We start from the raw sequence: 15,677 nt of genomic DNA, 5'->3' as shown, positions 1-15,677 counted from the left end.
TTGTTATTGTTTATGTGGTCAGTATACAGTATAGAAGTGTCTTTCCTCACTCAAGATTTCCTCGCTTAAGATTTTAAGACAACTTTTTTGTTTAATTTAAAAAAAAAACTTTAGCATATGAAGTAGGAACAGCAGGGAATGAGTTGCTCAAAGCACTGTTGCTCTATACCGTATATTGGAGTGCTGAATACATATAAGAATGTTATAAATAACAGTGAATAATTTTGCTGCTTCGCTCAGGCTGGGGTCAGACAGCAGCATCAGCCCTGTAATTACATTTAAGCTTCTTATGTACTGAATTTGAATTTTTTACTATATTATAATGCAGACATACAGTAAATTGATGGTAATCTTTTAAAGAAAAACAAGAGATTTAGTCAACTTACAGTATGAAGTACACATATAATACATGACAGTTTTGTAGTGCTAATAGTAATGCTAGTACTGCTAACTACTTGTTGTGATTTGTCATTTTATCCAAAAAAAATAAAATAAATAAATTCACCAGATTAAATAGGTAGAGTGTTATTAAAACAAAATTAAAAACAGTCATTTGCTGCCTTGGTTGTAGCAGTGAAGAGAACAAGAAATGTTTGGAAGATTGTTGTTTATGGGCCAAGAGTTTTCAAGCAGATGTAATCAAGACTTTTGGCTTTCTTTGAAGTAGATCAGTTCTTCCATCCCTTTGTTATCATTATTTTTTTTATTAAATCTGAACATGTGATTTCATGGAAAATGTCATTAATGCATCAGTTTAACATTCTGGAATGTGAGTGGGCTCAGTTATCTACATGGCAAAAAGTTCAAACTTTCTTTAACTTTTCTTTTTATCCACAACCATTTACTCACTGCCATTAACATTAATTACACACACTCATAATGTAAACATATGTATAAACAAATCACACAGCATGTATGAACACAATTTGACCTAGTTACGGTGCCCTAAGATGTCCAGGGTGAGGTTGTGACCCGCCATCTTCCTTTTACAGCCCTAATAAATTTGTGTTTGTGTGTGTGTGAGTAAGAGAGAGAGAGAGAGAGAGAGAGAGAGAGAAATGTCTGTTGGGTTTAACTCTTGGGCCCTTTAAAAACAGGAAATGACAACACTCTTGCCTGTTCTTGTGGATTCCTCAAAAGGATTTTATATAACACTGAGCATTGCTGTTAGAGTGCATAAGAGAGCAGATAACAAAGCAGAGTTTTGTTTTTTTTGTTTTTTGTCTGTTAATGCCATTCTTCTTCAGTGGATGCTGGATTATTAATCATGCATACATAACATGACGTAAACACATGAACTTTCATAACCTTTTGTTTGAGAATGGCTGATAATAAGTGACTCACCCATATGTGAAATGAAAATGTGATATAGCAAAAATGTCATGTAATAAGATTTTTTTTTTTCCAGGAAAAATCATGATTCACAATTTTAAAATGATTCTTGGTTATGTTGGTTTTACTATTTTGCAAGTTGTGTAAGCAGTACAGCCAAACTAGTTTCCCTATTTGAAAAACAAAGCCTTACAAGGTAACAAAATATAAAATAAAAAAGAATGGTGGAAAATTAGGCCAAAGTGGGCAAAGATAAAAATCTTTGTCATTATTTTATCTTTGTTATTAAAAAATAAGAACAAAGATACACATTACCAATACACATAATATACAAATAAAACAAACTGTGCTTTATTTTTCAGGTACAGTATGTGTATTTAGCAGTAGCATTAAAGAAATTTAATTAACAAATCTAAAAATAAAATTCTACAAAATATGTAAGTATAAAAATATTTAACTATAAAAATATACACTCACTGTATAAATTATACATTGATATATACATTTTATACATATTCAATTTCTTCAAGTGCAATGAGTGATTTTGTCTTTGTAAGAGAATTTAATATTTTTTTTTTTTTTTGGGTGATCTATCCCTTTAATAGCGATTGTGATTTGATTTGCGATTTTAAATTCGCAAAGTCAAGCTTCAGCTCAATATTGTCAATAATTTGCAGCACAGTATGAGTATCATTACCCTGCTGAAAAAAAAAAGCAGAAATTCTTACAGTTTCCATTAAACCATTAAAAAATTCCTTTTAGGAATTAATGTTGTTCTATTGGTTGCCATTTGCCAGATTACATCCCACCAATAGAATCCATCAAATAGACACCATTATAGTTTACATTAAAACCAATACAATTCCCATTATAACCCTGGAATCCATTCAATTTTCAATTGTGTTTTGGGAGGGGTTCTATATATGTTTTGTTATTATTATTTTTTTTCAGCCGACAAGAATATACTCTGTGCACACTCTCTGATGACGATTTTTACATCACGCCTACCATAGCAGACTCGCGGATGCAGAAAGTTTAACACAAGCTTTTTAGGCTGTGAGTGCGGTCTTCTGAATTTGGAATAGCGAACATACAATAAGGGATGCTCTTGATATGCATTGTGATGCAGCTCTTGCAAATTACCATTTTTGTTCGTTGTCTGTCGTTTCGAAGATTACATAACGTTTTTCTTTAGTTTTAATTTGCCTAACTATTGATCTGACCCTGTAGAAGCCATAATCCCCCTCTCTCCCACTTACCGTTTTTTATTTATTTATTATTTTTTTATGGTGGGCGTTTACGCAGTTGGCTAGAGCAGTGCTGATCGGGGAGAACGGAGGTGCGCTCACTCTGTTGGTTAGTAAGGCTGCCACTCCAGGCTGGCAGTCATGCATATGTTCTGGAACAGAGTAATATCGCATCCACATCGCTGGCTTGTGTGATTAGCAAATCGCAACGTCTCAAGTACATCTTTTGCATGTGCTTAAAAGCTTTGCCGGTGATTACAAATAAGTTCAAATTCATTCAAAATGCGGATTCATTCAAAAATTGTGTGTTGTTTGGAGATGCATAACAATTCTGATACTGCTCTCACAGTACTTTGATATCATACACTGATTGGTCTGCATGAATTGCATCACTTCATCAGAATTTCTCCATTCATCTAGGCAAATCAACCTTAACACTTTCCAGTACAGCCAGGAACCTTGGAGTTGTGATTGATGATCAGCTGAATTCCACAGACCACATTGTAAGAACTACCCAGTCCTGCAGATTTGCCTTATATGACATTAGGAAGAGCAGGCCCTTTCTATCGAAGATGCTACACAACTCCTTGTTCAAGCTCTTGTTCTGTCCAGGCTGGACTATTGCAATGCTCTCTTGGTAGGTCTCCCAGCCAGTTCTATCAAACCTCTGCAAGTAATCCAGAATGCGGGTGCAAGATTAGGCTTTACAAACTGAAAAGTGTGCATGTCACACCTCTGTTTACCAATTTCTGCTTGCATAAAATTCAAGGCATTGAAGTCTCCGCACCACTTTACCTAAATTCACTACTCCCTAATTATGTGCATTTGTGTTCTGCAAGTAAATGACACATTATAGTGCCATCCCAAAGAGGCACAACATCACTTTCGCAGACTTTTACCTTAACTGTTCCCTTCTGCTGGAATGACCTGCCCAACTCGATCCAAACAGTTGAGTCTTTAGCCATCTTCAAGAAATGGCTAAAGACACATCTCTTTCGTCTACACTTGACTCACTAAAGCCCAGGACAAACAAAGCGGACAGTTGGCTGTTGGGTAGTCTCGCATAGCCAGATCTTCAGCCGAATCCATGGCAGCTTTTATTGGCCAAGGCCCTCCCATGAGGCCGTTTGATCGACATGTCAAACAACCAATCATAGTTTGTTTCGTTTCAGCGTCACGTTTTGAGGCGTGGAAATGTTGCCACAATAACAGACCGGTGTGTAAAACTCTTGGACATATTAAAAAAATTATTTCCCACGAACTTTAAATATTTCACATACTTTTGAGAATCCAGCGTTTAGTTGATCCTGGTAAGCGTCACAGTTGTAAAGGCGATGGCTTACTTCTTTCCTGAGGGGGTTTGGTGTCACAGCATCTTTGTTTCCAGGCGGAACGTTAAAGAATGTGACAAACATGTATCCTGGAAATTCTGTAGTGTTTCCACTTTTGTGTGCCATATGCATCAGACGTTCAGCCAACAGTCCTAACACAATAAATCTTAGTAACAGACTAACAGTCGGGCAATGTCAGGTGGTTTTTGAGTATCGGTCGGCTTCAGTTTTTTTGGTGTGTTCGGCACCGTTGGCTCTAGTCGGATGCTGTCAGCTGTTTTTCTGCTGATTCTGCATGTTGAGAGGTGGCAGGGCTTGTCGGCAAGAAAGAGAATTCCGATTGGTTATTTAGCTTAGCGAATGCACACAAGAAAAAAACGGAACTGATGAAAGCAAACCGATGACGGAGTAAAGAGGGAACGCACAGACACTTGTTGTCATTCTATCCATTTCTTTCTTTCTTTATCCACAAGAAGACGACCAAGGGCTGAAAATGTCAGTGCCATTTACATCTTGCAACTTGGCAGACATGACTGAAAAAAGCTACACAAATCTGTAAGTAATGAGAGCAGCCAGTGTAAACAATTGTAAGCGCTGCTTGCTTTGTATATCCACAGTTCTAGCTCTTCCGGTACCCCCGAATACCTACTACTAACACCTGCTTGTATGGGAGAGTTATGTTCTCTCACGCAAGCGCAGAACATACATGCTAGTTGGCTGTTAGCTGTAGTCTGTCTGGTGTGTTTGCCCTGACACAGGCGATGCGAGACAATGCGAGGTGACACCACAGTCGGCTTTCCTCAGCGCTAGTTCTTTGGCATCGGTTTGGTGTGTCCCTACCTTAACACTAGCACTCTCTATTCTATATTCTATCTACTTGTTTTCTTTTTATTTATTAAAAAACTTGACCCTCTAACCCAGTGCTTCCCAAACCTGTCCTGGAGGCCCCCCTGCCCTGCACCTTTTGTATGCCTCCCTTATCTAGCACACCTGATTCCACTCATCAGCTCGTTAGTAGAGACTGCAAGAACTAAATTGGGTGTCTGATTAGGGAGACATACAAAATGTGCAGAACAGGGGGTCCTCCAGGACAGGTTTGGGAAGCACTGCTCTAACCCTTACACTCTCGCTTTAATTTATATTCTGTCTACTTGTTTTCTTTTTATTTATTATAAAAAAAAACACTAATATTGGCATTCTCTATGCTTTTTCTATTCTATCTACTTGTTCCCTTTTAAGAGGATCTCTCAACGTTGCGTACAGCATAAGCTGAAACTCCTTTCTCCTCAAATACCGAAGCCTTATTCGATTAACGCCATTGCATCACAATGACCAATTGTGCTCAAGTAGGTGAAAAAGGTGTTGGGAATGCACCCTGTATAAGCGGCATTGAGGAGCATTTCACCTGAATCTGTTTTTTTAGTACTGTAATGCTAAAAAAAGTGAGTGTCAGAATTCTCTAGGATCGGTTAGCCTTTGTGGAGCGACCCCTCTCAGATGGTCTCTTCAAGCAACTGAGGAAGAACAAAGGACATCCTGATTTGGAACAAGAAGTATTAGGTGGCAATTCACGCTACCTAACTTCAAGAATCAAACCTGGCTCTCACACTCCCCTCATGGTAGTGGAGCTATAAGCCGAAAATGAGGTTTGCAGCAAAGGGCTTATATGCGGGCACAGGTACTGCTAACCCCCTGCACTCTGAACATGCTTGCAATATAAACAGCCCCCTGCCTCAGCGGCGTTCTCTGTTGTACAAAGCACAAAATTTCCCAACCAAAGACGCTTCATCCACTCACACAATATCTCAGTGCGGCATTTTGCCTGCTAGAGTGCAGATTACTCCGGCCGCTTACTTAATCATATAAACAGCTCGCCCGACCCAGCATTGACCTGTCGTATACAAAGCAGCTGGGCAGGTAGCTTCATCCTTCATGAAGTTATGACGTATCAGCATTTAAACACCAGCTAATTGGTTGTTTTCAGTAGCGGAGTGTGCTTGTCTATACTAACCATCGTGAACTCCGGCACTCTCACTGACTTCCTATGATATGCACCGGTGCTGTGCCCACTGTATTCATTAGGTTTTGTAGTGCCTATTACACTCTATTTATGCCAGTTGTCTTCTATGATTTGCACCAGCTGTGCCACTGTCTTTAAGTGTTGTTTACACTGACAGTAGTGTATGCTGGTATTGTGCTCAATTTCGACCCCCTACCAAATGATTACCCCCCTCATTCAAGTCACCACCTGATTGCTAATCCTAACCCCACACTTACTCCTAAACCTAATACTAGGGTCTTGGCCCTTAATAATAATCTTGTGGGGGGTCAGAATTGGGCACAACACTGGCCGATATAGTGTTCAGTATAAGCAACACTACACATCTGTACAACAAGTGCAGAAGACATTCAGAGGTGAGCACTTCATTTGCTAGACGTTTCTATACTCATAGGTGGAGAGCCTTCGAAGGGCCAAGACCCTGTCAGCTGTTTTCAGTAGTTTCGTCTTTTCTACAAGAGTATATACATATATCAAACTGAAGAATAGACAAATCCTTTTTTGTTTTTATCGTTATTTGTTATTGTTTGTCACATGATTGAACCTAAACGCAACTGGCAAATGGCAAAGTCAAAATGGTCACTCCAAAATATAACAGTTCCATAAACCTTGTCATATTTGATGAAACAATCTGTTCTGTAAACCTTGACATATTTGATTAAACAATCTTGTTGTACCCAGGAACCATAAGAAGCTAAAAGACTAAAAAGGGGTTGATATGCCAAGAACCGTGTGGAGCTGCAGAGAACCGTTTAGCTCACAGGGAGTCTGTTGAATGTTAATGGCTCTGCTTAGAAACATTTGTCATCTAAAGGACTGTTGAAGTACCTTTTTAAAAATGTAGGAACATTCATTCCTGTGAAGCCCATTGTAATGAGGTAGATATTAGAGCAGAAAAGCGTGGGTGGGCACACTACTCTTAGTTTAGAAAGCTATAGCAGCACAGCAGTTCATACAGTAATGAACTCTCAAGCTGTTCATGTGTTTTAGAATGAACAATCAGAGGATGTTACTTTAAAGGAATAGTTCACCCATAGTTCATAACTGAACCGTTATGTGGGTTTGTGTTGAATTAGTGGTGTAGGACAAACTCACTAGTGACTTGTAGCTCAAGGACCTTAAATCTTACACATACACACAACCCTGGAAACATCTTCACACATAGCTCCTCAGTACAGAATATAATCAATTTCTAGGGCTCCAGATAGTGAGTGAATGGTTGCCTTTGCACCTTTAAAAAAATGTCATTATAAATTATTATAATATAATATAATTTTATAATAAAAGTGTGTTCCAGTGCTTTTTCTTTTTTCTGCTGTTAAACGTCATCCTGTGTTTGTCTCCCTTGGTTTATGGAATTAAAAGTCAAGTTAAAGTATTCTCCTCATCTTTTCCTCATGCACCATAACAAAACAGCAGACCGACTGTAAGCGGCACCCCCTCTCCCCGTGCTTATTTTCCGTTTTTTCCCAAAAGTGTTTTTTGCCGGTGCGTTCCTCTACCTCCCTAAATGGAGGAACGCGCTTTATTTATCGCCCCGGTCAGTTTCGTGAGGGCGTTGGTGCCGCTTGTCCTCGCCAGCTCCCTCGAGGGGTAAACCCTTGTGACGCTGTTCCGGATCAGGATAACCTACCATCGTCCCGCGGAGCTCCCAGACACAACCAACCTTGGCTGGAAGGACGCAGTCATCTGATGTCTGGAGAGCCTCTGATCCTGAGCCCAGTCAGCCGGACATTAATATGGCAAGCCCATTGAACATTAACATGGCAAGCCAACTAAACATTAATATGGCAAGCCCCACAAACCTCAACTCGTAACAACCTTCCATACCACCCCCCAGTGCCCGCTCCTCGTAAGTCCCTTCTAGAGCACCCTCCACTGCCCGCTCCTCGAAAGCACCTTCCAGAGTTCACTCCAATGTCGGCCGAGGCCCCAGAGTTTGCTCCAGTGTTGGGCCAGACCATGCCTTTCCCCCCGAACCAGAAGAGGAAACTAGGGGTGAGGAGAAGGGTGTCGGCCCAGGCCCCAGAGTTCGCTCCAGTTTTGGCCCAGCCCCAGAGCAAAACCCAGGATGGGCTCCTATTCCAGAGTTAAGCTCACGGAGGGCTCGTGTTTCCGAGTTAAGCCCAGGATGGGCTCCTGTTCCCGAGTTAAGCCCAGAATGGGCTCCTGTTCCCGAGTTAAGCCCAGAATGGGCTCCTGTTCCCGAGTTAAGGCCAGGATGGGTTCCTGATTCCCCATTAAGCCCAGGATGGGCTCCTGATTCCCAGTTTAGCCCAGGGAGGGCTCCTGACCCCCAGTTCAGCCCAGTGAGGGCTCCTGATTCTCAGTTTAGCCCAGGGAGGGCTCCTGATACCCAGTTCTGCCCAGGAAGGACCCCAGATCCTCAAGTATGCCCAGGGAGGGCTCCAGCCCCAGAGCTCACTCCAGTGTCAGCTCCAGCCCCAGACATCGCTCCAGTGTCAGCTCCAGCCCCAGAGCTCGCTCCAGTGTCGGCTCCAGCCCCAGAGCTGGCTTCAATGTTGGCTCCAGCCCCAGAGCGCCCATCAAGATACCTAGTTTTCCCTAATAATTTTTTTTGGGTGGGGTATATGCCCGTGGCCGTGGTGGCCCAGCCGGCTAAGGCCACGGAAGATCCGCCATGGCCTCCTGAGTCCCCGGATCCACCATGGCCTCCTAAAGTATTATCCAGCATCTCCTCGTCACTCCCTCGTACACCGCGACACTTATGAGCAATTGTAAAGTTTGTATACAACTTAGTTTTTATTTGAGTGCTGATTATTTAATACATTTGATTAATTAATTGTGTTTTAAATAAAGTATATCTTTGGCTTCAGTCTTCTGGGTTTGTAAAAAAATTTTTTTGGAGCATTACAATAATTTACAGTAAGATAAATTAAGAAAAAAACAATCTAAAAAACTATCCTATAAATTGACAATCCTATATGTTGTGTTGTGCCATGTTATGCTGTGTTATGTTATGCTATGCGTATAATTTTGGTTGTGATTGCAGCCAAGCAGTATGTGTTCATTCTGAGACAAACACGCCTTTATGGCTCTGCACTCATTTAGTTAATTGCATTTGCTTGTCAGCTGAAGCTTTTATTTGAAGAGGGGATTACAGGAATGACTTTGCTGATATACACGCCTTGTCGGCTCAATACTGAGGTCATACCTTTGACATCTCTAAATATCTAAATGCTTGTCCCTGCAAATTAAACGCTTGTGGCAAATGAATCAACCAATGGCCTAAAGAGCAACTTTATCATAAACTTTATTATGTATGATGCTGACCTTTAATGGCACACTGACAATTCTTCTTTGACAACATGTATTTGTTTGTTCTACAGTGTGTCAGTAATTTCGTAAAAATTAATTATTCTGTTTTTGTATGTGTGTGTATGCTGACTGGTATTTGACATTCATCCTCCTGTACACACACACACACACGCACACACACACAAACAATTCATGTGTTTTTAGATCCTTTTATGATCTAATGTCACCTTCCGCTCATTAGCACTTTAAATTAGCAGGTCAAAGGAAACAGAGGCTATTGAAAAAATTGACTGGTGTGACTGAGCAATGCAAGAGAATGACACTGGTGAGAGAGCAAGAGATGGATGAGGTTAAATGGTGAGGAGGACATTAATTAAAAGCCGTTGAGCAAAGGATGAATAGCCTACTCTTAATTATACATGCGCTGCGCACACAAACGCACTGGTTTATAAATGAATGCAATAGCTTCATATGAACTGTGCTAAGACATTGGATTGATGTAATCAGTGTTTTGGAGGTACATGGCTTTGTTTTTAAGATTAAAACAAGCAATCACACAGTGGTTTGTGAAACAGGGCCAAGAATTTTGGTGTCCGTGTCGAGAAAAAAAAAAAAAGTAAATGAGTTGTCAGTGCTTGTGGGGGAAATGTTAATATCACATGTTTTACATTTGGCAGTACATTTAAGCTATACATGAATGTACTGCCACAGAACAGATGTGAAGTTAAACTTGTCTTCATTCTGTCCATCATAGCATTGTACTAAAAATGATGGTCTGAAGCTGTGTGTGGTCGGAGCATGGTTTTGGAGGCCAGTGTTTAGCTGGGTTAAGTATACCTCTCTGTGTGAATGGTTAGTAAACAAAACCTTGTATCACTCTATGGCAAAGCCAGCCATCTGGATTCTGTCATTATTGTCAGCCACAGACCATACAATGTACCCAAACTATCACCCAGACACACACAGTAGAAATGATTACAAAGTCATTATGCTTCTTGCACTCAAGTACATACACATCACTCAATTATGTGACACAATCAGTCATACTGAAACAAAGCAGAAAATACATTTTTTCATTAAAATTAATCTCTCCTGGTATAGTATGTATGCTGTGTCCATTTGTTTATATACAGTATGTGCATGTAAGTCTTTATGAAAACTCTCTGATACAGATGTGGATATGTTTTTCTGCCACTGTAAGCAGTTGTTTACTGCTGATAGCAATAACAACCATGCTGTGAGTCCGTTCACCTGTAATGCATCAATACTGTCTGTGAAAACTTGGTTACATAAAGATATATAAACAATGTCATGTTGACTTTTTGAGGATGTCCCCCAGGTTTGATAAAGATGGATGCTATGGTCATTGATTACTTGTTCATTCTATCACGTGTAGAGGTGTTTGTGTGTATCCTGAGTTCAGACATAATGTACCTCCTCTGTTATTACACACACTAATATGTCTGCCTTATATACTGTACTCCTCTAGACTTCTGTAGCTGGTTGTCTGCACTGTATATTGGAGTGTTTTCTAATGGTTTTGACCTTTAAAGTGCACTGTGAATGGTTTTGAACACCATGACCCCAGGCACCCCTCACCCAAACCCCAAACCCCGAACCCCTTATTGGTCCTCGTATTATTTATGTATTTATTTTTTGCTCTATTGTATGTTTTCTTTTGTTCCAGAGCAGTGACTCAAAATGAATGCATGTGGTCTATTAACTTTTGTTTTTCTGCTTCTCCCTTTTGTTCACTCCCTCTGGTTGTCCTCCTCAGATTAATTAAGAGTAATATATCAGTCATTAGGATCTTTTTAGACATGACTGGAGAGAACTTCACATTTTTGGGTAAATGTCTCCCCCTCCTTCTCTCTCTTTCCTCTCTTTGTCTTTTATATTCACACAAAGATACACATTCTTAATTCTTATGGGTAAAACACACACAAACCGTTTCCGTTAATTACACTGAACTTCAATACATGTTATTGCTTCCAATTGGTTTTTATGATTCATTTCTTCATAGTGTTGTCCTGTCTTCCTTTCTTGAGGAAAGTTTTTTGTTGTAGCATCTATATGTATAGCTTGATATGCATTCATTCAATGGACATCTTAAGAGCTGAAAAGAAAGGTACCTTCCACTCAGAGGATGAGGAATGAGAGAAAGAGAGGGAAATGTGGGACTGGATTTAGTATCGCAGCAAAAAGAAAGCACAAGCACGTGAGAAAGAGATCCTGTCCCTGCTGTGGTGGCTTTTCAAAGCATGTCACGAACAGACACTGATTTCCACTCAGCAACAATAAAAGTCAGTGACAGCCGCCTCTCTAAATCCTCATTGACCTGTTATGTATAATAGGCTTTACAGAAAGACTTGGCTCTGAGAATCTTTCCTCACATCGAGGGTTTAAAGGAAGAACAGTACACCATGATGACATGGAAACAAAATGCATTCTACAAGTTGTGCATTTTTTCCCCATTCATTCTCACTTGGGTTGTTTGGCAGTGCAGAGAACAGATTAGATGCTCACCTGAATGAAGATGTGTGCTGGGATTATCAGAGCAATACATCTGCAGGAAAATAAGATCCTGTTTCCAGTACTCAGTCTTATGTCTAGAAGGGTTTCTTGAGTTTGAAATAAGATCCCGATAGAAGAGCAGTGTATCAAGGAGGAGTATTATGTTTGGCACTACAAAAAAATGTGAACTAAACTATGCAAACCTGTAAATCTGACTGAGAATGCTCTTCATTTATTTATTTATTTATTTTTATAAAAGACGTATCAATAAAAGTCTTCATTGGTACTTTTTCAAAGAAGGAATACAACAATCCTAGTTCATCATATGTGCCAGTGTACTAATCTCAGATAATCTTTGTCATATTTGTGGTGCACAGGAACAGTGGTACAGTATGAGAGAAATCAAATGACAATAATACTTTATAAATTATATAAATTTATACTTTTATTTAACAATGATGCATTAAATGGATTCAAAATGAAAAGTTTTATTTGAAAATAATATTAGTACAACTCTTTTCAACATTTATAATAAAGAAATGTTTCTTGAGCACCAAATCAGCATGATTTCTAAATAAGGATCATGTGATACTGTAGATTTAAGACTGTAGTAATGGCTGCTTTGCCATCACAGGAATAAATTATATTTTTTAATATATTTAAAGGGGTGGTTGATTGTGATTTCACTTTTTTAACGTTAGTTAGTGTGTAATGTTGCTGTTTGAGCATAAACAGTATCTGCAAAGTTATGAAGCTGAAAGTTCAATGCAAACAGAGATATCTATCTTTTAAAATTCTGGCAGATTAATGCCTACAAAAATGGCTGGTAGGGACTACAGCAAGTACTTCCCGGGTTTGTGACGTAACAAACCCAGATAAACCCTGCCATCGGGAAAAGGCAGCAAAGGGGCGAGACCATGCTGCACTGCTTTAGAGAAGAGGAAGATAAAACTAGAGATGCATGTAAAAAATATATTCATATATGAATCACGATTCTGTCTTCTAATGATTCTAATGGATCCACAAGTTTCAAAATCAGTGTTCTAAAGCAGCGGTTCTTAATACTGTTCCTTGCATCGCTCTGCTCTGCACACGCTCTGCATCTCTCTCTCTCTCTCTCTCATTCAGCTCAGCTCCAGCAATGAACTATTCCAATTATACACTTATTTTCACATAGCTATGAGAAGCGTTAAACATAGACGCGCGTGCAGTTGCCGTACATTAAAGCTGTGTAACAGTGTATCTAAAAGTATGAGACAACAACAAACAAAAAACCTAGGCCTACCATTAAAAGCCGTGCTGGCACAGGTTCTGCATGATCCTCTTCAATAATATCCTCTGTTTCTCAATTGGGCTCAAACTGATGAGCGATATTAACGATGCCGTTGTTAACAATACAACCAAAGCACATGCCAGTAAGGTGAGAGGCTGGACGTTTAGACGCATACAAGAGCGGTTTAGCCAATCACAACACACTAGATACACACTAGATACTAGAGACTTCATAAAATAAGGAAATGATCAGTGTGTTTCTCAGAGAAGGGACAGATCTGTGTGGAATAATGGTAAATTATGTGAAAAATAATGCGTTTTTTAAAAAACGAAGCATTAACACATATTAGACTGCACCCGATAAACACAATCAAGCCTTGAAAAAAAACAGTCAACCACCCCTTTAAAAAAACTTGTTTTAAATTGTATTACTATTTTACAATATTAAAGTTTTACTGTAGTTTTGATTAAATAAATGCAGCCATGTTGAGCATAAGAGACAAACAAAACATTAAAAAAAAAAAAAAACTATTGAAGAGTACAAATGGTTCAATCTTTCAATCAGAGTTAAATATTTTATTATCCTAAATGCATATCTTATAAGAGACTAACTAAGATTTGTTTCTAGAAAACAGAAGCTCAAAGCAAGTAAGGATGAGTGTGAGCTCTGGTTCAGGCAAGAGGAGATGCTGCATGCTAATCAGAAGTGTTTATATACAGAACAAACCAAGCAAGCAAGCTATAATGAGTAGTAGACATGAAATTGAGAATTATTCTTGCTAGTTTTTGTCTCTCTTGTCCCTCCATCCCTTTGTACAGAACAAATATATGCTAAATGTATTTCTACTTAACTTACTGCTGTATTCCTAGCTAACTTACTGTGTATTCTCCAGGAAAGATTTTATGTATTTAAGCATTCATTATCTCTTAAGCGTTAGACAAACATTAGCCATCTCTGTGTGGAATGTGAATGAAGATCAACCCAAGCTGTTGAGGCCTAAACTGCTTCTGTCCTCACTCGAACTCAGCTTCTAAAAACACAGAGATTATGACTAAACCTGTACAGACAACCGCATTGGACTTTTAGATTAGATTAAGCTGGTGTTTGGAGAGCGCTAACCCACATTCCAAGGTGAATCATTGGTCTCTCCTTTTTGTTTCTTCTATTTCCCCTTTGTTTAGTCTGCTCAATCACAATATCAATTGCTTTTGTGATTCCCATTTTGGCTGTTCAGTCGCCCTGATTTCTAGCGTACACACTCCCATCATCTCTCACATCTTTATTTCCAATGAGAGGACTAGAGAGCAAAGTAAACAGAAGGTTTAATTAAACTCTGATCACATGAGTCTTGATTTGCACAAGAATTTGGCCCTGTTTATGTTTGTGAGTGAATAAGATAAAGAGATTAGGCACATAAAGAGTGATATACAGACCATAGAAGAAGAAAAGCAGACTGGGATGGCCTGAGATTCTTGGCTCAGTTGAAACCATTTCTTTACTTTTCACCCTCGGCTCTCACAGAAACCATTTGGAGTTATCATCATAACATAATCCTCAGTTTAACATTAAACCAGGTGTCAGGAGTACACTGTACCATCTGCTTTAGTACGACTACAGTTAAGCAGGTTATTCTGGAACAAAGAATAAAGAAAGAGAGAATAAAGAAAAAATTATGCTTTTTGTGTCTGTATAAACCATATGAAAATACATAAGTGTGTGTAATGTTTCAATTGTGAGTGCCAGTATTAAGACAAATGAGTTTGTCTGGATTGGATTTGACATAATTGAGCAATGATCAGATTCTCATGACCTCCGTTAACCTTTTTAGTAAGAAGCTTTGAAGAGGGATTTCTGTCTTCACTTTCAAAGGAAACTAGCATCATTTCTTCTGAAATGAAGCTTTGTGTTTTGTAATTGTAATGTCAAAATGTTCTCATGCTCATAGGATTGACTGTTGTTTTGTGTTGTTCCAGGAGCTGTTTATTCAATTCTTCGGGGATGGTCACAGGATGATGATGTCACTGTGGAGCTGTTGAGGAGGAGACGCTGGCTTCTCACGGGGCCCCTTCCAATGGAAAGTAACAAAGCCAGTCAAGACAGTTTGAAGCCTGAGTCTCAGGATTCACCTGGTATACTGACTGATGACGATGCAGACAACAGCTCCCAAATAATGGTAGCCTTTAATCTTTAACAAAATATAAATTTTCCCTAAGGGGCCGTTCATGCCTTTTTCCATTCCACTGCGCTACTTTTCATTGTTTTCCTATGTAAACACATGCTAGACGGACATTTTTGATCATTATGCTTGCATCTTTTGCAGCGTCTCACATATCACACAGCGATCTAAAACAAAATTAAGCTCAAATGAAAAAAGGACAACTTTTAGAAAATGTGTCATGAGACCTTAGGACCAGAGGTGGAAAGTAACGAATTTAACTCACGTTACTGTAATTGTGTAGCTTTTTGTGTGCTTCTACTTTTTAAAGTATTTTTTTAAATCTGTCATTTTACTTTTACTTAAGTATATTTTGTTTAAAGTGTTGTACTTTGCTACATTTTAAAACAAATTAATTACTGAGTAAAAATAAATAAATAAATAATTCGCTGCCTGGAAACTACTGCAGTAAATAATGGGCTGGAGA

General features: G+C 39.1%; 1 protein-coding gene across 2 annotated transcripts in view; it reads left to right on the top strand.

The window, feature by feature from the left end:
- LOC109093752 (plexin domain-containing protein 2-like) overlaps positions 1–15,677 on the top strand; it is a 57,189-nt gene that overhangs the window by 16,270 nt on the left and 25,242 nt on the right. For both annotated transcript variants that reach the window (XM_042760572.1, XM_042760571.1), the window contains exon 2: positions 15,009–15,208. In XM_042760572.1, the coding sequence (XP_042616506.1) occupies positions 15,009–15,208 (200 nt within the window). The remainder of the gene's footprint in view (positions 1–15,008; positions 15,209–15,677) is intronic.

This window comes from Cyprinus carpio, chromosome A7, assembly GCF_018340385.1.
Source record: "Cyprinus carpio isolate SPL01 chromosome A7, ASM1834038v1, whole genome shotgun sequence".
Classification (NCBI taxonomy): Eukaryota; Metazoa; Chordata; class Actinopteri; order Cypriniformes; family Cyprinidae; genus Cyprinus; species Cyprinus carpio.
The sequence above is the reverse complement of the archived record's forward strand: the minus strand, read 5'-3'. Positions and strand labels throughout refer to the sequence as shown.